The 25,496-nt window shown below is 32.3% G+C and overlaps 1 protein-coding gene and 1 non-coding gene across 9 annotated transcripts in view; both read left to right on the forward strand.

The window, feature by feature from the left end:
* The window catches only part of MIPOL1 (mirror-image polydactyly 1), a 305,849-nt gene that overhangs the window by 54,901 nt on the left and 225,452 nt on the right, over positions 1-25,496 (forward strand). For 6 of the 8 annotated variants that reach the window (XM_045059815.1, XM_045059814.1, XM_011283198.4 and 3 more), the window contains exons 4-6: positions 12,931-13,150; positions 14,565-14,700; positions 16,011-16,116. In XM_045059815.1, the coding sequence (XP_044915750.1) occupies positions 12,931-13,150; positions 14,565-14,700; positions 16,011-16,116 (462 nt within the window). Of the gene's footprint in view, positions 1-12,930; positions 13,151-13,256; positions 13,369-14,564; positions 14,701-16,010; positions 16,117-25,496 lie in introns of those variants that run through there. The other 2 variants (XM_045059816.1, XM_045059817.1) reach the window with 2 other exon arrangements.
* On the forward strand, positions 1,983-2,130 carry LOC111561093. Its single transcript, XR_002743453.1, has one exon. It is a non-coding gene; the product is annotated as a small nucleolar RNA SNORA62/SNORA6 family (small nucleolar RNA).

Raw genomic sequence — 25,496 nt, forward strand, 5'->3', positions numbered from 1 at the left:
TGTGTCGACTTATGCCATAAATTGTATTTTTTTACTTTATTTTTTGGCAATATTTAAATAGACTTTATTTTGTAGAGAAATTTTACATTCATAACAAAAGAAAGTGCAGAGTTCTCATGATACCCCCCTACTCAACCCCGTGCCCCCACAAACACACAACCTTTCCCACTGTCAACATTCCCTACTATAGTGGAACATTTGCTACAATTGTTGAACCCACCCATAAATTCTGAATAAGGGGAAAAGTTTGCAAGATAATAGGAGTCTTGCCTTATTTATTTATTTATTTATTTATTTATTTATTCATTCATTCATTCATTCAAGTGTTTTAAATCAGTTCAGGCTATATTCTTCATGTGGAATTCTCACATACCTTTGGTCCTTTATTTTATAAAATGATAATTACTATGAAGAATAAGCACAACAAATGGTAAATTTCTTTTTTTAATACGTTTACTTCTCCCCATTTCTGTACTATTGGTATGATCCTCTCTTTGAACAACTTGTGACTGTTTGTTTGACTTAAGGAAATATACCTCTTTTTATATGCAAGCTCTATCATATTTACTTGTGGCCATGAAAATATGAATATGGTTTTTTGAAATAGAAAAAAAATACCTGAAGTTTTCAAAAGTTTTTTGCTTTGTTTTAAATTCTCTATCCTTAAGATTCTGAGGTCTTTGATAAAATTCCTCATTGATTTCTGGTTATGGCCCTTTCATGCTAGAGCACTTTCTGGAACACATATTTACAACAAAAATCTCGATACGATATCATTGAATCTTCAAGTTTTTTAAAAATTAGGATTTCAGGGGCACCTGGGTGACAGTCGGTTAAGCATTTGACTTCAGCTTAGGTCACGATCTCACAGTTCGTGGGTTCGAGCCCTGCATTGGGCTCTGTGCTGACAGCTCAGAGCCTGGAGCCTGCTTCAGATTCTGTTTCTGCCTCTCTCTTTGCCCCTCCCCAGCTTGCGCTGTCTCTCAAAAATGAATAAATGTAAAAAAAAAAAAAAATTAAAAGAAATTAGGATTTCATCTTATCATATTTAAGACAACAATTGTGGTCTCCATAGTGGCTAATTTGTCACCTTTAGTATGATTCCTGTACAGTCCTGAGTGTGCATTGGCATTTTGTTGATTTTGGAGATCGGAATCAATATTCGTTGTTACATAGACCCAAATTATGGTGATTTACACAGTGGTCGAGGTTGACTGGCTGTTTGTAGAGTAGCACTGATGTGACCACATTTACTCACTGATTTTGGTTATCAATATATCCGATAATTGAATAAAACATTGGGGGGTGGTAACTGAATACTCCCAACTGTGTGTGTGTGTGTGTGTGTGTGTGTGTGTGTGTGTGTGTGTGTGTTACTAAGAACAGCCTAACGTGTAGGACATAATTATCTTTAGGGGAGTAGTTTCAGATGCAGTTTTTCTTTGTGTTTTTGTCTTTTGTGTTTTTGTTTTTTTCTCAGAGAATATGAAGAAGCAAACAGAACAATTCAGGCTACAAAATTTTGAAATTTCATAGTCCAAATGACTGAATTAAAAATATTGACTGAATTTAAAATACTGTAATCTGTAGCTTTTGGATAAATTCAATAATTCCTTGCCAAATAGTAAAATTCTGCAGATAAGATGTAAATTAAAAGTAATTATTTTTAAAAACCCTATTTGACTTTCATTTTTAATTTTGGAGTGAGTCTAGTCTTCACATATGGCACTTTTTAGTACTTCAAAATCAGGATGCTACTAGTGAGTAAAGAGTTAAAAGTGATTAGTTCATGTTGGTAAAATTATACTTGTTGAGTACTTAATATATTAGTTTTTGCTAATTACATTTTTTAAATTAAAATTAAATTTTCCTTTCTAAAATAGTTTCACTGGCTGTACCTAAGGTAATTTGATGTATTCCAAAACATAGTAATGCTTATTGATTTTAAGCATTTAGTATAGAAATATAATAAAAACCAAGCACATGCACATTGTTAGATATTGAAGTTGAGGCTGCTGCCTAATCAGTGAACTCAAAAGTGTAGGTAGGGTGCTATGTGAGGGGCAAGTCTAACACCACAAGGGTCTCTGGCCCAGTGAGTGGAGTTTGATAGTAATTCTTACTACAGGTATAAAAAAATAAAAAGTAACTTAAAAAAGAAAGAAAAAAACTAAGCACAATATACTCTTCTTTCTTTCTTTAGTCAATATTTTAAAAATTTCCCCCTCTCTTTTCAAAATTTTCAGATTAGTATTGATCAGATCAGGATAGGTAGGTTTTATTAATTAGTTTCCTTGAAGCAACAGCATGTATTAGAAGAAATATGATAGGAAAGACAGATAAATACATAATCTTTAAGGCTTCAGGCATTTGGAAATTGGAGTATAGAATATTCTGGATTCTTTCCACAGATTAATTGTACAGAATTTATAATTGGAATGAATTCCTATTTACACACTTGCTTTTAAGAGTTTATAGTTAAAAAGTAATGATTTCAGTTTGGCAAATCTGATTGTTTCCTTTTAGAAATCTTCAGTGTCCAGTATTATAGTCAACTAGTATAGAGATTAGGGCCAGGACAAGTCTGCATTTCCAGGTAAGAAGACCAAAGACAAAACAAAAATTTTCCTTAAAAAGACAATACTTGATCTCCTGAGAATGCAGTAGAGACTTCCTCTGCATTTTTAACAGGCTGTTTGCTCTCTAAGATGTTCTGTATTGGTCTTTTATTACCTTTTTTTTTTTTTTTAAAGTCTCTTCCCCTCCCCAGAGTCCTTTGAAATGAACACATTATAAAAAAGAAAAACAAATTTACTTTTCTCAGGCTTTTTTTTCTTTTTTTTTTTTTGGTCTTAGGTATTTAATACTTTTTTAAAAAGTTACAAATGTTAACTCAAATACGGGCTGATGATACTACATATAACTAACAAGGCACTAGTATAGTAGTCATGGTTGATTAATAAAATGGGGAGTTCCTACCTTTTCCTTTTATGCTTTTGTTTTTTTTTCCTGGAGAAACAAATAGTAAATTTGAATAAAACATACATCATTTGCATAGGAAGTTATGTAATGATACCATATAGAGTATAATGATTTCCTAAAACCTTGTATTTAAAGTAACCTGAATTACAATGAGAGATAAACAGAATATTTACCCATCCCTTATGAGCTGCTGCTGATATGTAAATTTATTCTTCTACTTTGCACAAATATACTTTTGAGCTACTGCTTAAACACTTTGAGGTCCTTAGTCAAACAGTTTTAATGATGCCTCCAATATTATGAAAGTGTGACATTTGATGAATGTCTCATATAGTTTTGATATCTGGGCACATGTCAACAAAAAAAATTGAACATTGGTTTGTCATGCAACACCTAGATAATTTATAATTTTACTGTTTATATCCATCTTGACATTTTTTATCTGCCAAAGGCAGGTTTCATTTGGAATCTTAATCTGAGATTTATTTGGTGGATCTGGAAATCATAGCTAGGGTTCCCACAGGAAATGGTCCATCTACCAACAGATTAAATGGCAGTCCTGCAGTTGTTAGGGGAGCTCTGCATTTAACACACATGCATACTCATTCAGTCAGCACTGTGGAGAAAAATTAAAGTAGTAACCCAGGTTTAGGAACAATGTAGCTAAAAAGTCCCATATTTGCTGAATGACAAAGGGTTATATAGCAGCATTTCATTTTATTATTCGTGCTTGAATTTCTTGTTTGCTCTGTTGAGTCTGCTGACGAATACTAATAAATGCCTGCAACAATCCAGACGAGAGATGCCTGGCAACAAAGCTATGCGGTGGACCTCCCTGATCTTCTCCAGTTCACAACCTGACCTTTTGAAAAATTGGCTGGGCTAAGCTGCAGAATTTGGGTGTAATGGTTATTGTTAACTCCAGCTTTAGGATTTATTAATTTGTGTGATCAAGACTTACCTATACTTCAAAGTTTCAAAAGACCAAACACAATCATCCATCCATTAGAACTAACATTGTGTTTCAGTGATTTCCACTTAGTGTCTGACTGGTGATTCTTCTGTTTTGTTTTTCAAATCTAAAAATGCTCCTAAATAAAATAAAAGGCACATGTAAAGAAAATCTGGTTTTTTCTCTTTATATTTCTTATTGGAAAAGTTAGCGTCCATACGTGATTGATGAAATTGCTGAATTCATGGACAGTCGGTATGTGTTCATATTTAACAAACAAAAAATAATTATGAAACCTGTTTTACTTGCGATTGTGGAAATATAAGACTTACCTAGTTCATTCATATTTTAATTACTTTATATAAATTATACCACAAGTTGAGAAAGGCTGAAGAGGTTAGAAATGCATAGTAGGTAGCCAAAATAATTCATATCACTGAAGGAAAAAAGGAATAAAGATCGCTCTTATGTTAATAAAATTTTAGGATACTTTTCACAATTATTTCAACCTGGATAATATTTGTAATGGTTTAAATAGGATGATACAAGTTTTACAGAGCTTTAATTTATGTGATATGTTCATAAGTTAATTAGGTAGCCTAAGCTTTAGGAGATTACACTATTGTACTGTGTTCATGGTCTTCATACAGTGAAGGATGTTAGAATTTAGAATCTGAAACATTATGATAGAAGTTAGTTCTTACACAGAAATCTCATCTCTTCCCCAGGAGAATGAATATTGATGTGCTCATGACTATGCAGACTTGATGAAACAAACACTTTTAAAAATTTGGTGTAGTACCACCACTTTAAATACCTTTTTCGTAATAAAAGAAATAACAAAATTCCAGTAAAATAATTTTCATGGCTAGCCACTGGGTAATTTGAAAAATGGTACACTAAGACATTAGATTGTCTTAATCAAAGATGAAATAACCTCACCACTTCTTTTTGGTATGTTTCTCTAGATACACAGCCATGTATAGGAATGTAAAAGATGTAGTTTCATTTGAATGTTGAACCTTCACGTGCAAATGAATAAATTATGTGATATTGACAGGTTTCATGATTTTCCAACTTTATAAACCTTTGTAAAATCTTATTTCAATATCTTACAGCTACATCCTGACTCTGCCCTCAATGTTTTTGACTTCTCATTATATATAAAACACCTTATTAGAACTGCATAAGGCTTTATGTCTGTGCTTTCCAACATGGTAGCCACTGGCTGTGTGTGGCTTTGAGCACTTGAAATGTGGGCAGTGTGTATGCATGGCAATGAAAAAGTTATAGTTCTTTCTTTTTTCTTCTTACTGCTATTAAAGCCAAAATATATTGAAACCTCCCTGAGAGAGTATCCAGTATCCAAGTGAAAAGTTTGTATTTTTTTAGCTAAAGATCCAAAAGTTACTTAATTTCTTGTGACTGCTAAATTAGAATATCTGAAGGATAAGTGCCTGTGATCTGCTAGCTGTGGTCTTGATTATATTTAATATTGTGCCAATATAGTGAGTGCTCAAATTGTGTTGCAGAAACAGGCAATTTTCTTACTATGAGACTGAATTTAAAGAAATATACTATTAAATTTTCTTTCTGTGGGATCTTTCGCTAGTGTCAGGATTTCTAAATTTTGAAGTCATATTACTTGTGTAACTTGTTCGTTTTATAATCCTCTACATGCTTTATTAAACCATTATGTGTTAACTAAGTTTTAACCTCATTAAGTATTTTCTTTTTATTGTATGTTTCTCATTGAATGAGGCATTGTATTTGTTTTTATGTCCATGTCTTTGTATATTGTAATAAATTTTTACTATATTTTATTTATTCTTTTTATATTTTAATTTAAAAATATTTTTGCTTTAAAAAAATCTTTTGTTTTTAGCAGAGTTTTGCAGATAATAATAGCTAACATTTAGTGAGTATGTATTCTGTGCTGACACTTTTCCAAGAGGTTATATAACTTAAATAATTTAATCCTCATAACAATCTTTTGAGATAGGTACTGTTATTATGTACTTTTATTGATAGGGAAATTGATGAGAGACGTTAAGTAATTTGCTAAAGGTCATACAGCCATGTGGTGGAGCCAGAATTCAAACCCTGCAGTTTGGCCCATGCACTGTGGTTTTGCTAGGAAATCTAAATTCACCAGTGTTCTGCTTGGAAGTTCTAAACTTTTATCTTGTATACACTTACAGTGGGTGAGACCACTATGAAATGGCGTAAGTTTCTGATGTCTTTTTCTTTTATATTTGGCAGGGGTTGTGGGGATAGGCCAGTGTATGCATCTGTGCAAAATTAACCCTCCCCCGCATAAAAAACGATTATTTAGTAAAGGAGATAAATAGTATTTGTACACACACGTAGATAACCTACATTTTAACTTACTTAAGAAATTGGTAGAAGTTATTTGGAGCCACTATCTGCTACTGTTGCTCTGATTATGTTGAAACTAATATTCACTTAGAAAAATCCTTACCATTGAAAAAAGACATCTTTGTTTTAAAATATGGGACTACTATTGTAATTACATCAAATTTGCAGTCTTATTTAGTAGCAAAAAAGTGTCCTATCATTTTGATGTTCTTACATAGTGTGGTAATAGATAATATAAAAAAGAAAGAAGCTATAAACATGAAGTTTTTGGGGTTTTTTATATTTATAAAATTAGATGCTATAGCATAAATAATAACCTTTCTCTTCCAAAAACAAAAAAGTTTAAAGAAGTGATGACCATTGTGTTAGCAAGCATCAGAAAGAACATTAATAAATTGCCTCCTTTATGGTTCATTTTAGATACAAATGCCCCTAAGTATCACCTGCATCTGAAGGTGCAGAGGATCCATTTATTTGAATGTACTTGTCTATGGTATTTCTATTGCCCTTTCTCTTTTCTGCCCCTGAGCTCTCAGGTAGCTGTGATGTTGCTATTCTGAGTAACCCCAGTAGGATCCCTAGAGACAATTCTAGCTCAGCCACTCCGAAGAAACAGCTCTGTAAACAGTATTGACCCCCCCAGGGGACCATCAAATCCGTTTACACAGATACCAGTTGTCACAAACTATTTACAAAGCCAGACAGAACAGAATTTCCCAGCCTTTAAGAATCCCTATTGGATTCTAGCCACCTCCTCACTTCTGTGTAGTAGTTGTGAAATAACAGTTATTTTTGGCCATGAGCATGATTTCTTGTGTAGCATCAATTTAACTGAGTGTATTCTACATTAACTAATGTATAATTGTCTGGACAATTGAACCCTAAGGGGATCCTAAGGCTTTCTTTCCTAGGGTAGGAAATGGTATAATACAATAAATTTTCTAGACTAAGGAATTGAGAATTTAATAGCAATGCTGGCATTAAGATAGTTGACCATACTGGTACTTCCAGAAATAGAGACTTTGTTAGATCATGAAAATGATCCATTGGAAGCAGCATGAAAGTTACTAGACAGACAGAGGGTCTTCAAAGCATATATTGCAGGTAGCCTAGGTACATGTATTAAGTATTAAAATCCCCCCCAAAATCTTTTCAAAATCCACCCATTTTGCCCAGATGAGTAAACTGTCGCTAGCAATAGCAATTTGAGAAATAACTAGTAGTTTTCCTCTGTAAAATTGCTTTGAAATGGTCACAGGATAAGCTAATATGGTAGTGATAGCATAAGATAGTAATAGCAAAAACTGGGAAATATATTTGGTTTGAAGTGGTCAAATTCTTATGTCCAGTAATACAGTCCTCACAGAAGAGGAAATAAATAACTAAAGGAATTGATAGTAGTTATAAAAATTCCCTGTTGTTTAACTCTTAGGAAAGAAAGTTAGGGGCGCCTGGGTGACTCAGTCGGTTGAGCGTCCGACTTCAGCTCAGGTCACGATCTCGCGGTCCGCGAGTTCTAGCCCCGCGTCGGGACTGGGCTGATGGCTCAGAGCCTGGAGCCTGCTTCCCATTCTGTGTCTCCCTCTCTCTCTGCCCCTCCCCCATTCATGCTGTGTCTCTCTCTGTCTCAAAAATAAATAAATGTTTAAAAAAAAAAAAAAAGAAAGTTAGACTTCAGAGTCTTATGAATTATGAAGAAGACATTGATAATTTATTGTCTAAGTCCATATGGAGAAATATATTTAAATAGTAATAATTTTGTTAGTCATAATGATGGAATAGTTAATAATGACATTGATTAAACACTGAGGCAGATTACTAAAAAAGGTTATAGAGTTTCCATTTTAAACCATATGAGAGAGGAATTAATAGAATAGCTTTAGTTTTAAACTTTCATCTGTCTAGAGATATTTAGAAGTGAATAGGGATTTTTTCTTTTAAATATATATCTTATCTTTCCAATTGACTGGTGTGCAAAGCAGACCTGTAACTTGCCTTTTTGTTGCATTGTATTGACATATATTTATACTTCTGTATGCAATGCTTTTTCAAGTGATGGGGCAATCCAGACAGCTTAGCTGAAGCTTTTAGTGGCTTCACCCCATTATCACTTCATAATGGTCTTTCTTGGGGTAGCTCGGTGGCTCAGTTGGTTAAGCATCTGGCTTTAGCTCAGGTCATGATCTCATGGTTTGTGAGTTTGAGCCCCACATCAGGCTGTCTGTTGTCATTGCAGAGTCTGCTTCAGATCTACTCTCTCCCTCTCTCTCTACCCTTCCCCCACTCGTGCTCTCTCAAAAAAATAAATAAATAAAAATATTTTTAAAAAGTAATGGTCTTTCTTTTGGGCTTGAGAGTGTAGGGAGAATAATTGAAGACTGAGTTAGAGTCACTAAGTGCTATCATCTTCTCTTGGTTGGAGATGGTACTAACTCAGAAACTGAACTTAAGTTGGGCCTTGAAAAAGGTAAATCAAACTTGACAAAATGCAATGTGATAGAGCAGTATCTTAAATTTGACTTGAAAAGTCAAAGTACATAATGCCTGCAACTTACTCTCAAATGTTATGGAAAAAATTACATAGGTAGGTAGATACAGAGAGAATGAAGAGAACAATAAAGCAAGTGTGGTAAAATGTTAACATTTGGAGAATCTGGGTGCCTTGACTCAGTACATAGGAACTCTGTACTTTTTTTGTAGCTTTTTTATTAGATTGAAATTATTTCAAAGCAAAAAGATAAAAAAATGACTTCTCTACAATCAATTCCTCTCAGCTCTCTCATTTGTCTCTGTTTTCTTCAGCATGTTGATGCGGTCAGTGACGTCTTGGCTCTCATTTCTCCTTTCCATTGCTTGCCATTTTTCTGAATGATTTCAGTGTTTTAATAGATAACACTTTCAGTACCTTGATTCCTTGATTTCTTCCTCTACATGTACCTTCAGTCTATTTCATTTACCCATTCCCAGATGAACCACATCTTGGACTTTGTCTTACATATCACTCATTTTAGAAATTTTTACTCCCTGACTATAACATCTTGTCATTTCAAGAAAGATATACAAGAAATGTCTGTGTTTTTCCTGAAGCCATTCCTTCTCCTCTGTACCCATGCTTGTTCTTCCTGTTACTTTATTCTTAGAGTCTGTCAACTTTTTCATTACATCATCTAACTCAAACCGTTTGGTAGTTGATTGCTTTGCACATTCCTACTTGTCTTTTGTTGGAACAGATGCCTTTGTGAAATTTTCCCAGAATCTTCTAGTTGAGCATCAGTATGTCTAGTATGTTTTATGTTTGGTCTCTATGACCCGAGTATAGCCATTTCTATGTTGTATTCAAATCGTCAGATCGGTTTGCCTCCTCACTATACTAGAGTCCTTCAGGGGAGAGTCTGTTTCCCACTCCTTTGTTTTCCTAGTACTTTCATGTAACATATCATATTGGAGGTTTCCATTAATTAGTTAATAAATAGATTAATTAGAAGGGTCAAACTTCCTATACAGAAGTTGAATTCTGATTTAGGATAATGTAATATGGCAGAGTAGAAAAGCATTGCGAGATTTAAACAACATTTGCTATAATGGAAAAAAAATAGGCAGAGAAAAGGAAAATTTTATAAATCAGCCTTGTTTACTCCAAAGTAAAATTAAATTTTCACTTGCAGAGTATGTATGGATAGTTTGATTTACAGAGCAGGCTCCAAATGCCTGGTAAACAGTTACAGTTAGAAGTTTAAAAGCTTCTAGTACCAAGCAAGATTAGAAACATCTTTAATTAATCAGAGCCAAATCACACAGTACAGGGTTCTTCAAAAATATTAAACATTTAGAATTAAATTCCAGAAGTACATTAGAACTTGCTGAGTTTATTTTAATTACTATAATCCAGGAGGGATCTGCATAGAGTCCTTTTATTGGGAAGCTCTGAGTTTGGAGAAGATAGTACATTCCCTGGTGAAAAGGTGCTGATTTGCCAAGAATTCAGCAGAACACAAAACTTGACATTAACCTGAAGTAAGAAAAAGAGCTATAAATATAGTAAGCAGATAGAAAGTATACATACCAAGGATGAGGTAAAGTAAACACTAGGAGGTTAGAAATTAGAAACTGGGAGAAGAAAGATGCTAAACTAAACCCAGAAATACAGAAGTAAAAATATGGGACGAGTTGTACATAGTGGTAAGGTAATGGTAATGTAGATGATGGAAAACCGTAATTCTCTTTCATTTTAGTAAAAGTTGATCCTTGAACAATCTGGGTGTTAGGAGATCCAACCCCCTGCACTCAAATTCCTGTATAACTTTGACTCCCCCAAAATGTAACTACTTAATAGCCTACTGTTGACCAGAAGCTTTACCAGTACTATAGTCAATTAACACGTGTATTGTATGTTGTATGTATTAATACTGTATTCTTAACCATAAAATAAGCGAGAGAAAAGAAAATGTTATTAAGCAAATCATAAGAGAAAATACATTTACATTACTCTATTGTAGTTATAAAAGAAAAAAATTCACAGATAAGTGGACCTGCACAGTTCAAACCCATGTGTTCAAGTGTCAGCTGTACTTTTAAAATTACGTGTTAGTGTTAGAAAGCATGGTTTATAGATACAGTTGTATTTCTTTATGTCCATTTATAAAATTCCTTAATTCAGATTTTGAGGGTTCCATTCTACTAACACCAGCTTCTCCTAGAAAAGTAGCCTGATAAACATCTGAAGCAAACCATGTAAGTGTTTTGAAATGTCAAAAACCAACAGGGTAATTTTCAGATACCTAGAATTGTTAAAGTTTAAATAAAAACAGTATAATGTTTTACTGTTTAATGTTTCATAGATATCTTACAGCATATAATTATGATGACATAGTCTCCCTATTTGTTTCGTCAAACAAAGTGAAATTGAGAGTAATTTACTAAAAACAAGTGATTTCTGATTTAGCTTCAGCTACCAACAAGATAATGCCCAGGACTTAGGGTTTATGACTAGCTAAACCTAGTTTCAGCATATCCACAAGCAAAGAATTTCTCCTTAAGAAATGAATACTTTCTGGGGCGCCTGGGTGGCGCAGTCGGTTAAGCGTCCGACTTCAGCCAGGTCACGATCTCGCGGTCCGTGAGTTCGAGCCCCGCGTCAGGCTCTGGGCTGGTGGCTCAGAGCCTGGAGCCTGTTTCCGATTCTGTGTCTCCTCTCTCTCTGCCCCTCCCCCGTTCATGCTCTGTCTCTCTCTGTCCCAAAAATAAATAAACGTTGAAAAAAAGAAATGAATACTTTGTGAGAAGTAGCTTATTTATAAGTACCCCTATTTTGTTATTTATTCTAAAACTACTCTCCTCTGCTTTTCTGCTTAAAAGGATTTTAAGTTTGGCAGGTTGGAAAAGGCATCATCAACAAGCAGGTGAGATTCACTTGCTTTTTAAAGTTCAAGAGTTATTGATACTGGAAATAATAAAGTATTTGTTACAATCAGTATTTGTGCCTGTTGGTCTGATTTACCAGTAAAAGAGTTTGTTTTATGTAGTTGCATGTGTGTCATTTTCTTCCAAAAATTTCACCATAGTATCAGATATACTATTCCTTTGAAATAGCTGTTATATACTAGTTACAGCTTAAGATAATTTTTATGGGATAGCCAGGCATTACAAAACAGATTTTCTTTTCTTTTTTTTTTTTTTTTTTTTTATTTTAACGTTTATTTATTTTTGAGACAGAGAGAGACAGAGCATGAACAGGGGAGGGGCAGAGAGAGAGGGAGACACAGAATCTGAAACAGGCTCCAGGCTCTGAGCGGTCAGCACAGAGCCCGACGCGGGGCTTGAACTCACGGGCTGTGAGATCATGACCTCAGCCGAAGTCGGATGCTTAACCGACCGAGCCACCCAGGGCCCCAGATTTTCTAATGTATAATATATATCTGATAAGATGGAAGTTAAAAATAATTTTTCTTATATTGTATTAATTTTAATATTATGATAATGATTACAAAAATAATAGCTAACGTTTACCAATGTGCCTAACACTAGGCCAAGTACTTTGCATCAGTCAGCCCTTAAAGTAACTCAAGTAAAAGTGCTCTTATGTTCTCATTTTACAAACAAGAAACTTAGGCTTTGATGGGTTATGTAACCTGACGAAAGTTATGCACTAGGCAAAGCTGGAATTCTAGCCCAGGCAGTTGGATACCAGAGTTGCATGCACAGTATCACTTCTCTATAGTCATTTGCATATCGCATCCTATTTTTTGAAATCTAGAAAAGAAATCTAGAAAACAGTGCCCCTAAATCTGTGTTTCTCAGTTTGGGTTGGATGCTGAAGTCATTTGGACACTCTGACACATTTTGATTTAATTAATACAAGATGTGGTCTGGGCTAAGGATTTCTAGAAACTCCTCAGGTTATTTCAACCTGAAGTGAAGGTTGTAAACCACTGCCCTAAATGCCCCCACCAGATGTGGAAAAACCGCTGTACGTTCCTGATTACAATAGGAGTAAGACTAGTAAGTACATGTTTAAAGCTATGAGAGCACCTATTTCTACAAAAATATTCATTTCAATGATTTAATATGTAGCTATGGTATTTCACGTATCATTTGTTTTTGTTTTGTTTTAAATACAGAGATAGCCCATAGTTACCTTGAACAAGAGACTTCAGGGAGAAATAAAAGTACAGAGCCAGATGAGCAACCAACTGTGAATTCTAAGGAAAGCATGCATCAGAAATCCAGTGAATTGGTTAATGAAGCCACCTATGAGGACACAGAACTGCCAGGGCAGAGATCAAGGAATTTTCCTTATCCAGGTGATGAGACAGCTGACTGCACTATTGAAAAATCCAAGTGAGTGCTGGCAGCCTTAGATTTAGAAAGTAAGATTGAGAGAACTCTTTCTTCCTCCCTCCCTCCCTGCCCCATTCATCTCTCCCTTTTTTCTTTTTGGCTTCAGCTACATTGGACATATCATTAACTTATTAGAATTTGGGCTGTCTACCAGAGTTTTCTACTGTTTTCATTATGTTGATAGAATGGATGTAGATTGTTAAGTGAAAAAGCATAAGGTGAGTTTAAATGAAGGCCATGAGATTTTATTCCTTCTTGTTGAATATTATTTTCTGTGACCTTTCATTTTGGATCTGGAAATAACTGTTAAGTTGACATAAATGGGAAATTATTCATCAGAGCCAAAAAATGGCAACTGTAGGACAAAATAAGCCCAAAGATGTGTTTTGGCTTTGATTAGCGTGATTTTTTGTTTAAAGGAGTTTGATTACTTTTAGAAGGGCCTTTTACTTTCCCATTTGCCTTCTTTATTATTTTCCATTCTACAGCTTTTACCATTCACCTTACCTACTTATCCCATGATGGGATTTGAATTTGTGACCCCTGTGACTTTTACCTCTATGGGATTAAAGTACTTCCATAATTAGTCATATATTTTGAAAATACTGCAGAATTACTGCATAGGGGCATAGGGTTAGGGATGAATGAAGAGGTGGTAAACATTTTATAACCATGTGGGAAAAATAAATAGTAGAGACTGGTCTAAAGCCAGAGTATGAAATATCTTAATATAATTGCAACAGAAGGTATACATGGTTGGTAGAACTGCACTGACTGTCCCAGACCTCCCTGCTTAATTGCTTCTTAGAGACTCTAAAGTTTACCTATGCTTACACGTTTAATATAATGCCTTCAAAAAATAGTCCATCTCTTTCCCTTCCTTTTTACTACCTGCTGGCAAGTCGATACTGTCCTCAAATAGCATACAAAATGTCAAAAAAATTATTTACCATTAAATGTTACAGGAATAGGTTTTCAGTTTTGTTTTGAGTTTAATAACAAAAATATGATATTCTGTCAACCACACTGAAAAAAGTATGATTCTTTCCATTTTCAGAAAAGTGAGATATGTATCTAGAGTCCTGACCAAAAGTATAAATTGAATTATTCACATCCCCTAAAATCTGAATTCTTTACGTATACTTAACAATGAATTTCTATAGAAATGACTAAATGCTTTCCACAGATTTAGTTCCCTCAGTTGATAGATTAACGACTCTGTGACGTTGATATATTCATTCTTTTCCATCCATGTATTTTCTTAACAGTATATAACAAGAGAAATTTAAAACTAAGTAACTTTATATATTATTGTTAACATTAAATTGGTTTCCCTCATTTGAAGTGTAAAATTATAGATTCCGCATGGTAGAAATCATATATGTATATAGTTCAATAGTTTTTTTTCTTACAGCATTATGGAACATAGAGATCATGATTTGCATTGTGAGTGTACGATCCCTTGTCAAGTTACTTCAGACTTAGATAAAGAGAAGACAATAGCATTTCTTCTAAAAGAATTGGACATTCTCAGAGCAAGCAATAAAAAGGTACAATATAGAAAGTCTGATAATTGTACAGTGTGCTTTTAGCTGTTGACCTTATAAGTTTGCTTTGTTGCCCATCATAATTCAGTTTCATCATGTACTTTTAGCCTTTCATGGTAGCTTTATGTTGTTGCCATACCATACCATACCATCAGAGTATGATTGTATTGAGAGATTGGCTATCAAAAGCAATTTCTTTACTTTCCTGCCTTGCTGGCCTGTGATATCACTTCTTTTTTCATAAATCTGTAGTACCCTGAGTAGGTACCTTAAAAAAAAAAAAAGATTCATTCAAGTTTTAACGGTAGTAAAAGTTTACTTCAGTATTACAGAAAGTGAGAAATACAATGAATGATTTCATGTTACTTAACTTTTTTTTCTTAGCATCTGTGCCCTGTATTTCACCTCAATAATATATGTGATTAAATTTTGGCAATACCGTCACATTCCTTGTGTTATATACTGCTACATTTTGTCCAGTCCAGTTTGTCATGTCATGTGTCTTATCCTTACTGACTCTTTCTAGTTACATTTCTTTGCACATTTAATAATGTTATTAAATAATGTTTGTTTTCTATACCTTCTGTTTTTTTAACCTCTGCATACCTCTACATACTTTTCTGATTTTCATATTCTAGTTTTTGACCTAATCAAACTGAGGCATGCTGTTAGTAATGTTGATCATATCTGATGGAAAACAACACAAATGACAAACAATTGAGGGGTTCTGTATGAAAGTAGGAGATATGTTCAGTATTTTCATTTAGTAATTATTTATTACATGCCAGTTATAAATCAGGTGCCAGTGCCGATTTAAATGGAATATGATGGGATAGCATTCTCAAAGGAGATTTGTTTCACATATTAAGATTATTATCTTAATTAATTTTGTTTCAAAGTATTAGAATTACTAAGAGAAGCTGTAAAGCTGTTGTTTTTTTATTAGGGTAGTGCCTTCCAAGTCTTTTGCTTTAAGACAAAAGAACAGATCAGATTGCTTTTTGCAGTATTTTTAATAATTGTGTCATTCCCTCTTTAATTTCATTTGCCTATAAATACACAAGTGTGTATCAAAATGTTTCTATAATTTCTCTATCGTTATAGGTAATTAATTATTACTTTAAAAATAGCTTAAAATGTTAAACATTGTGGGATTTCTTCCCACCCACCCCCACCCCGCTTGGACTTATGTATTTAGGCAGTTAAATGTAATAAGTAAGGGTTTAGAAAAAATAACTTTTACTTTGGGATTAATTATATTTCTGTAAGAAATTTGTCGAATAAGAACCTATGTTTCTTTCAATGTGTTTTAGCTTCAAGAAGAACTGACTAAAGAAGATAAGGAACATAGAAAACTAAAGCTTAGGCTGGAACTCCAGGAGAAAGCAACAGAAGCTCATATTGCTGAGAAGACAGCAGGTATAGTAGACGAGTATTAAGAGAGTTATTATATGATGTGGCTCAGTGAATACTAGCATACTAGCTTATTTGCCAAAGGAGGGGAGGCTCTTTTTTTTTTTTTTTTTTTTTTTTTTTGGCTGCATAGAAAATAGGTGGCTTTAACATCCTGGTACTGGTATTAGTGAGAGCTTTACCTGTATTCATACTGATTTGGGCATTAAATGCATTGTTAACACCATGTCAATCCAATCACAAAAAGGTTGTTTGTTTTGTTGGAAGGGCCTGAACAAACAAGGGGAAATAATGATTACCAGTGCCTCTACCTTTCAACCAGCAGTTCAAATACCACTTATTGTTTTAGCTCCTTGAGAGGAAATACTTCTCTTTTGTGTGAGGATAGTCATATATTCATTGCCAATGGAAACCTACATTTGATTCAAAAATCTGTTTTGTGCAATTAATAAATTTTCATCTGATCATGTGGATGATGATGGAGATAATGTTTTCACTGAGAAGATTAAAATGAAAGGTTGCCAGAGTTTAAGATTATAAATGACTGCCTTAAATATGTTTTGGAGTCTATCTTTACTCACAGGTCTTTGTAAGGAAAAAATTTTTAAATATATTTGTGATATGTTACAGATAAGTTCAGATGATTCTCAATAGTTTGTGACTCTTTTGCTCACACTGTTTTATGGTAAGGAGAGAAATTTCATAGTATAATAGAAATTAACCTGCAGAGGCATGTTAGAGATTACTTATTTAACATTTTTATATCAATTAGAATGATTTTAAGAAATTATTTTGTGATTAGTTTGAGGCTATGTTAACCTGGTTGCATATATGAGAGAATTCTGGTTTTTTAGGTCAGAGACATTCACAGGTATAGCCTGTCTTTAAAATGTTATTATACAAAATAGAACTGAACATCACTATGAATGTATAACCAAAATTACCATAAATAAATACTCCAACTAAAATAATAGATGGTTGTTTTTCTGTACTGTTAAACTACCATGAATGTTTTTTTTTTTTAATAGAGAATGTGGGACTAATATATTTTAAGGAAAAATAACCATATGTTAATAATGAATAATTCAAATAAAAACTTAGAACAATTTGGAAGTTTGTTGGCTTTTTATAATCATATATATGCTAATTACTAGGAAGATATTATAAGTACATTTGTTTAAAGGTGTTGTATAGCTTTGCATGTGTCTTGCAGGAGTAATTTGATAAGATTTAGGGCATTTTGATTTACTGAAAAGCATAAATTAATATGTTTGCATTGATCACTTATATCTTGGAGGTGAAATCTCATTAAGCAATATTATCTACTCTTAAAACTTTTGTATGATATAGCTAATCATATACTTCAAATATTTACTTATTTGTATATACTTAAGGCTTCCCTTTGACTAAATAGTACGAATCATGCATGCATACAATGGAAAGAATTTGATTGCTTTATGATTCTTGTTAATCAAATATTTCTCATTAATTATACAATATTATTTTAGTAAATGTTAAATATTTGAGATGTTTAGTATTTTTACAGCCTCCTAAATTGATGAAAATAGCAGTGCAATCTAGTTAAAAGAGATACATCCAACCACTTAGTTATAAAAATGACACAAAATGAAAATCCTCTGAAATTTTTTTAAAGTATAAATTTTCAGTGTGTATCTTTTTAATGTTTCAGTTCTATCTTATTAAAAAAGATTAAAGATATTTTACTTATGACATTAGAGAGAGTCATCATTGTGATATGTCAAAATTAAAAAAAAACACTGAATTGCTTAAGAAATCCATTGGCTTGAAACTGTAAGAAATTCATTAACTCTTGATAGACTTATTATTTTTTTCATATTTTCTCATACGTATGGTCTTTAGTAGCTTATTTTCTACCCAACTGGTATCAGGTGCAGTCAAAAAGCAAAACACAACAACAAAAACTGTGTCAGTACCTTAATAGATAAAGAGGAACATTATAGGAATATGATTACATGTGATAAATGTGTTCTTTAGTGTCATGTGAAAGGACAGATAACCCACATAACAACAGCAAAAAAAGTCCACACCAGTATTGATGTTTGTTTCTGTCATGGCTCATTTTTATATTCAAAATAAAAAGTGTATTTGGTAAAGTATATTATAACTATGACACATTTATGCGTTATAGTGTACTTAAGCAAAGTATAATTGTTTAAAAAAAAATCAAGATATTCCACATTAAAAGAAATACATGCAAAAACATCTCAAGTAAACATTGAAAATTGCAAATAAGATATAAAAATATATGTTTATAGATTTTTCAAATGTTAGTTAAAATATGAAGTACTCTAAGGAAATAGCCATTTCCTTATAGTGCATGACATAAAGATTTATATTAAGGATATCCATACTAGTGTTAGTTATAATAGCCAGAGAACTAACATCAATCACACAATAAGAGAATGGTTAAATAAGGTATGTGTATGCTGTGAGACATTATATGATAACTGAAAACCGTTGCTAAATATTTGGTGATATGAGAAAATCTTCATGATTTAATGTTAAGTGAAAAGTAGGGGGGAAACTGCATTTATAATATAATTTTGTTAAATCTATGTGTACACGTACATTATATGAAACGAGGCAAATTGTATTATTAATGGATATATTAATGTTTCAATTAATGGTTTTCTGCCTTTTCAAGTTTTATACAATGATCGTGAATTAGATTTAGTATTTGTACTCGTATGATTAGATATTAGTATTACTGATCACTAAGGAAGTGATTTTTTTTAATAGTTACTTTCTGATCTTCAAATAATTCCTGTGATATGTTTGATACATAACGACCACGTGAACCAGTTCCATGAAATTTATATGACGGCTGTGATCAAATTTGCCGTTTTACCTAAGCCATTTTTGTTTCAGATTTTCTCCTTATTTATTTGCGTGTCTTTGTGTGTTGTATAACTTATGTATTAGTCTATTTTGTCTTCCCACCTGATTAAATATAAGAATGAGAGTCTGGTACAGTCAAAAACCCACATGAAACAAAGGTGCCCAGTTCTTTGTGAGGCACATTGAAATAATGGGAAGACCAAAAGCCGTAGAATCAGACTGACCCAGGTGCAAATCACAGCTTTGATACTTATTAACACCAACTGTGCGCCTTTGGGCAAGTTACTTATGAGCTTCTCCAGGTTTACTTTCTGCCGTGTAAAATGTGAATATTAACTAACTTAACAGATTATTTTAGGGATTATAGATAATGTACAAAAGCACCTAATATATAACTGGTACTCAGTAAGTTGTAGCTAATAGTAATATTTATTCTTTTATCTCTATACAATTCTTAAATCTTTGATAATATCAGAAGTCATAAAGAGACTTTTGTTCTGTTTAGGTTTTAATTGAAAATACATCTTACTTAAATGTGAATCCAAAATAAAAGAATTGGGATACAAAAGATATGGGCTTTAATCTAATGTGTACCAATAATAAACCTTTATGTAGACTGTTAAAATAATATCAAGCTTATTTCCATTACTTCCCTGTTGGTTTTTATATACTACAAATACTGTCATTCAAACTGACATGATTTCATGCAATTTTGAAACCCCGTTGTGTCCTCTATTGTGATAAAATCTCAAATGGTTGACTCTCTTGTCTTCCCCTTCTTTTTTGACATCACCACCAATACTGTTTTTATTTGGCACTTTATAGGAGCTAAGCTAACTCTTTTAAAATTTAACCAAGAAGTATTTATTGAAGGGCCATTGTGTGCTAGGATTGTTTTAGGCACTGAATATACACCAGCGAAGAAGACAGATTTGGGATTTCAAACATTTCTTTTTGACTGTATTCACTTTTCACTCATAATACACTATAGTAGGGGTTAAATGTTCAGAGTTTGGAATCAGACCTTTGTTCTAATCTTTTTGCCACTTATCATGTATAAGTGACAGACTCACTAAGCTTTGATTAAAACTTATATCATAGGTTGCTGTGACATTTAAGTGAGATAATGTGTATGAAGTGCTTAACCCATAAAAAGCACTCAGTAGATAAGATGAGGATGTTATCATCTTGTTTTCTCAAGATTCCTTGATTTAATAGAGGGTATATTCAAAGTGTACTTGTAATATAAGTAAACTATCCCATAGGTATTTGTATATGCTTTTGTTTCACAAGGGATTGATATTCATTTCTTTTTTAAAAATAATTTATGAGGGTTTTTATTAGTTCATTTATCCCACAGTTTTCAATTTTCCTTTGATTTTAAGATTTAACTGTATTTAGGTGGCTTGGAAATAAGATATTTTTTAAATCTTTTCATTAAAGAAATAAAGGAAAAATACATAGTAAGTAGGTCTTAATTTTGCAAAAGCTGAAATGACTAGCTCATTCCATATGTGTTACCACTGCAAAAAATTTATCTCATAGGAGCTATTTAAGACTTCTTACTGTGTTTTAACTCATTAAATTGTACATGTGGATAAGATTATTTGAACATTATTGACATATATGACCTTTAAATAGTAGGGGATATTTTAGAGAAGCGTAGCAGAAACATTGACTCTCTATTTTTTAGTTAAGTATTTCTTCTCAACTAAATAAAATGATGAAACCACAAACACTTCAAAATTTGTTTTACCTAAATTGAGTTTGACAGTGAGATGTAATATTATATGGCCTGTTGCAAACATTAATATACTCTTAGGTCCATGATGTAGTTACATTTAAAAAAATAACTTGTTCAGTTAAACCTGTTTTCCCAAATAGGCTCAGTGGGCATTATGTAGAGTGTAATATCTCTTCATTTTTATTCCTGTATTATGCTTGCAGTATACAGATAATGTTCAAATTTTACACATAAAAATATTTCATTTTCTACATTGTTTTGTTTAAAATACATTTCTTTAAAAGCCTTATTTTTTTAATTTCTTAAACGCTCACTTGAGAGTCTCTGCTTTATATGTTAGTTATTTTTCTTTCTTGCATGTCATCCATTAAAGATTAGCTGTGGAAGGTTGGAGCATGGAGAGATTATGAATGACAGAACAACTCCTGTAGAATAATAATCAGTTTTTGGTATTTAATGCTGTTTGACTTTTGCAGACACATTTCTTATTAACCTTTGGTACAAAGAGAAATCCAGGTTCCTGATATCTCATGGAGAAGATGAATTTGAGATCCTCTTCCAATTAAACTGAAATAAGGCCAATATTGGGTTTTAGCCAAAAGAACTCCTTAGTTCCTAAGTCTTGTGTTTATAAATTTATCCATCCATCCATCCCTCCATCCATCCATCCATCCATCTATCTTAGTTACATTTTACATATAATTCATTACTTAGCTTGCTGTACTGAATCTGCAAGCATTTAATCTGCTTTTTTGCTTTACACATAGATTCTTTTCTCTGCACCCAAATTTAGACTGATATTTTGTAAATAAAAAAGATACATATATTGTCAAGCTCTCATTACATGGAATTTTCATTTGTTTTTGGTAGGAAGGAGAGGACTTTAATTGTGATTGCCTAAAGTTCAGAACATAGAATCCCTGAAACTTACAACTTAAGTCTTCTATTCAGGTTAACATGTAAATGTTCAAAGTATAGATCTGTAACTACCATTACAGCAAATACATTAAGACACCACAACTAATAAACATGAAAAAATACGAATTGTTGTATAATAGAAAATATTTACATTGTTCTCTTCAAAAGAGTATTTAATACTGTATACCATATCTCAGATGATATTGACCATCTAATGATTAAGAACAAGAGTGAGTTCTATATATCAGAAGAATAGAAAATAATACATTTACTTTTAAAAAGTAATACATGTTAGAATACTATTCTGTATAGACAGTGGTCATTACTAAAATGTGATAGCCTTTAACACTGAAATGCATTCACTGTATTACAATACAACATTATATATTTATATCTATATGATCTTTTAATTTGAAAGGAAAAAGGATTTCACGTTTCAGATAAAAACAAAAAGGCCCATCTCTGTGAAATATAGCAGTTAGAAATATCGATAGGTAGAATGTTGATTATATTATTATCTTTGGCTGCAGAATCCTGTGAGTGTGAATCAGGATTAATTATGAGTGCCAAGTAAAATAATGTTTGAGGGTGGAGTATGGCCAATTTTGTAAGCTCTCTCCCTAGGAAAGTTGCAATTTTTCTGGAAAAAAACAAACAAACCAACAAAATAAATATTGAGTAAACAGAGAAACTGTTATGCATAATAATAATCAACAATTGAAATATTTAATTAAGTGTGCTACACTATGAAATTTAGCATGGTGTCAAGTATTTGAGGACATGTCATAATTAGTTATTTAAAACAAAAATAACAGGGACACCTGGGGGGCTCAGTTGGCTAAGCATCCAACTTTGCTCAGGTCATGAATTTATGGTTCATGAGTTCGAGCCCTGCATCAGACTCTGTGCTCACAGCTCAGAGCCTGGAGCCTGCTTCAGATTCTGTGTCTCCATCTCTCCTTGTCCCTCCCCCACTCGCATTGTCTCTGTCTCTGTCTCTGTCTCTCTGTCTCTCAAAAATAAATAAAATTTTTAAAAAATAAAACAAAAATAACAAAAAATTTTCAGTAAATGATTCTTAAGACTTTTTCCATATGTTTAATTAATTTTGAAGAGCAAATGATCTTGGAAAAACTTTAGATAGCAGTTATATTTTATAGAATTTTCATATTGGCATTTATTAAAATTTAAGGTAGACATTCTATGCAGAAAGTAAGTTAAGTACCTCTTAAAATTGTACTTTAAAAGCGCATAAAATAATTGATACTGGTTTTAATACTTCTGGGATAAGCTTATCTCTTTCACATTAACAATTTTAGTTCTGTATTCAATGTTTTAATGTAAATAGCATATTCTTAGAAAGTTTTCTTATATACTCTGAGTTTTCTGTACTAAATACATGTGTATAATAATTCAGAGTTTTCCAAAAAAATCCTTATTTTATAGTTTTGCTACTAAAACTCACTATTTGTGTGATTTTTTAAATTAATCTTTAGCAGTTGCTATACTGTTGATAAGTATAAATGTATTAGCAACTTTACAGAAGAAAATTTTAAAACATTAAGAGCTTAAGAAGCTGATTTTTAATGTAGTAACCATACTTCTAGGAATTTTGCTCAGTAATTAGCTATGTATATACATAGAGATTTATGTACAAAGATGTTCATTACAGTACTATTTATATGGTGAATAGTTGGGAACACTGTAAAATCTAATACTAGAGCATCTTAGTTCTGTCAAATACATCATCTCCAAATGATAAAATCCCATGTACTATTTCATATTTTTAAAGAATACTTAAGAATAGAGGAACATATTCTGTTTGAGTATACACACACAAAAAGTTATAAGACTATGGAAAATATTTCTGTCTGTATTTTTACAATGAACCTGTATTTTAATTATATTTATGAAATAATCATATAAAATGTTGACCATTCATATATAGTTCTGGAAAAACTTAATAGTCTGACCTGTAAAAGGAAGACTAGATGATCAAACTACTTGGAGTAGATTGGTTAATTTTCTATTGGTATAGGGGTTTACCATCTACATTTAAATTTCCAACAACCAATTTATACAAAGAGAGAGAAATCACAATTTTTAAGGAGATTAAAAGACATAGTAATGTTTTTGGTTCTACAATGTGGTGGCTTCATAAAAACACTATCATATTCATAAGGAATCCACTTAACAAGTAAAGCAATAACAGTAGATATGCAGACAATCTGAAATTCTTTTAAATATAATAAAGACCTGTCTTTTATAAAACTGTTATCTATATTTATTGCTTAGAATTTTGGAACATGAATTGCAATCATTGCTTATTTTACATGTTTCAAGTCCTGATGATTTCTTTTTCCCTCTCTTTAGTTCAGCCTTTTCTATTTATATAACTACCTTGAGGATATTAACAAATGGATTCTTTTTCTTGGTAAATGTCTATTCTCCAAATTATGTTATTTAGAGAATCATGATCCAGTGTTTAAACTAGCATGTTTTCCAACATACTGTCTCACTTCTATTGTGTTTTAAAAGTAGTATGAGATGTGTAGAATATGGGTTTGTCAATAGACTTGGGTTCTACTAAGAAAATATGTACTCTGTCTTGACTCAATAAACTCATACTTAGTATGGTTCAGCTTCTTCATATTTACTCTTGCCCATATTAGAAAACAATTAGCTTACTAAACAAATTTGAGTATTTGGTGTTGAGGGGGGGTGATCCTCTCTGAATCTTTCTTGAATTTGTCTAAGAATTATAGGATATTTGATAACCATGTTTAAAAATGGAGATATCCAAATATTATTGTAAACACCCAATGATTTGTTTTACCTACAATATAAGTATTTTACTTGGTTGGCTTACATAGTAGCTAATAATATTTGTTAATGTAATTTAACTGCTGTGAACCTTTACTGAACAAATATTGAAATTTATTCAAGTCAAAGAAAGAGAATCTCTAATGACTTTTGTTAAAGCTTCTATTTAATAGTTAAGGAGAAAAGTTTGTATGACATACGAGATGCAATTAACAGTAGATTTTACATTTAATAAAAAGAAAGAAGCATGCGTATTTGCTTTATTCATTCCATCATAATTTGCATTAGAGCTGTGGGTGTTTAATGAGCAAATTCCAACTAAAATGCTATATTGATTTTCTAGTGAACTTTGTAATAGTCATCTACCTTGGAAAAGCTCAGTGTTTACAATTAAGTTTTCTTTACTAAAAATGTTTGAGAGTTGCATATTGATCCTTTAAAAGTACTGAATTCTAGAAAGAATCGGGTTTTTCATAATCAAATTTCACATATAACCTAATGTTTAAAAAATTAATTTTAGAAAAACTTAGCATTTACAAAATGTGTAATCAGATTTGTGTGTGTGTGTGTGTGTGTGTGTGTGTGTGTGTGTTTTATGGCACTTTCAAACTTAACCTTAGAATATTCAAAAGGCAATCTGTTTTAAATATGCACATTATTTATCTTTAGAGTTGATAGCATTATAGAGGGAAAGAAAAATGTTTTCTCTTGATCAACACAGGACCAAATAAGTGCTCAGTGTAAAACATTTAAGCATAGAGATAACTGTACTTATACTTACTATTAAAGTCCTTGACATTGCTAGTCTTACCTTTTTCATTATTTTTGTACATAAAGTAGAACACAGCTTACATTAAATGTCACTTTATAAGGATCTCATCACATTTTACAGAAATAATAGGAAGCCTATTGACATTTAAAGTTTAGTAATTAGTATTTTAACCTTTTGATATGTCAGAATATTTCAGGGTATGACACACATGTTTATCTGTACTTAGATCACTATGTAGCATCATTTTGT

Source organism: Felis catus, chromosome B3, assembly GCF_018350175.1.
Source record: "Felis catus isolate Fca126 chromosome B3, F.catus_Fca126_mat1.0, whole genome shotgun sequence".
NCBI lineage: Eukaryota > Metazoa > Chordata > Mammalia > Carnivora > Felidae > Felis > Felis catus.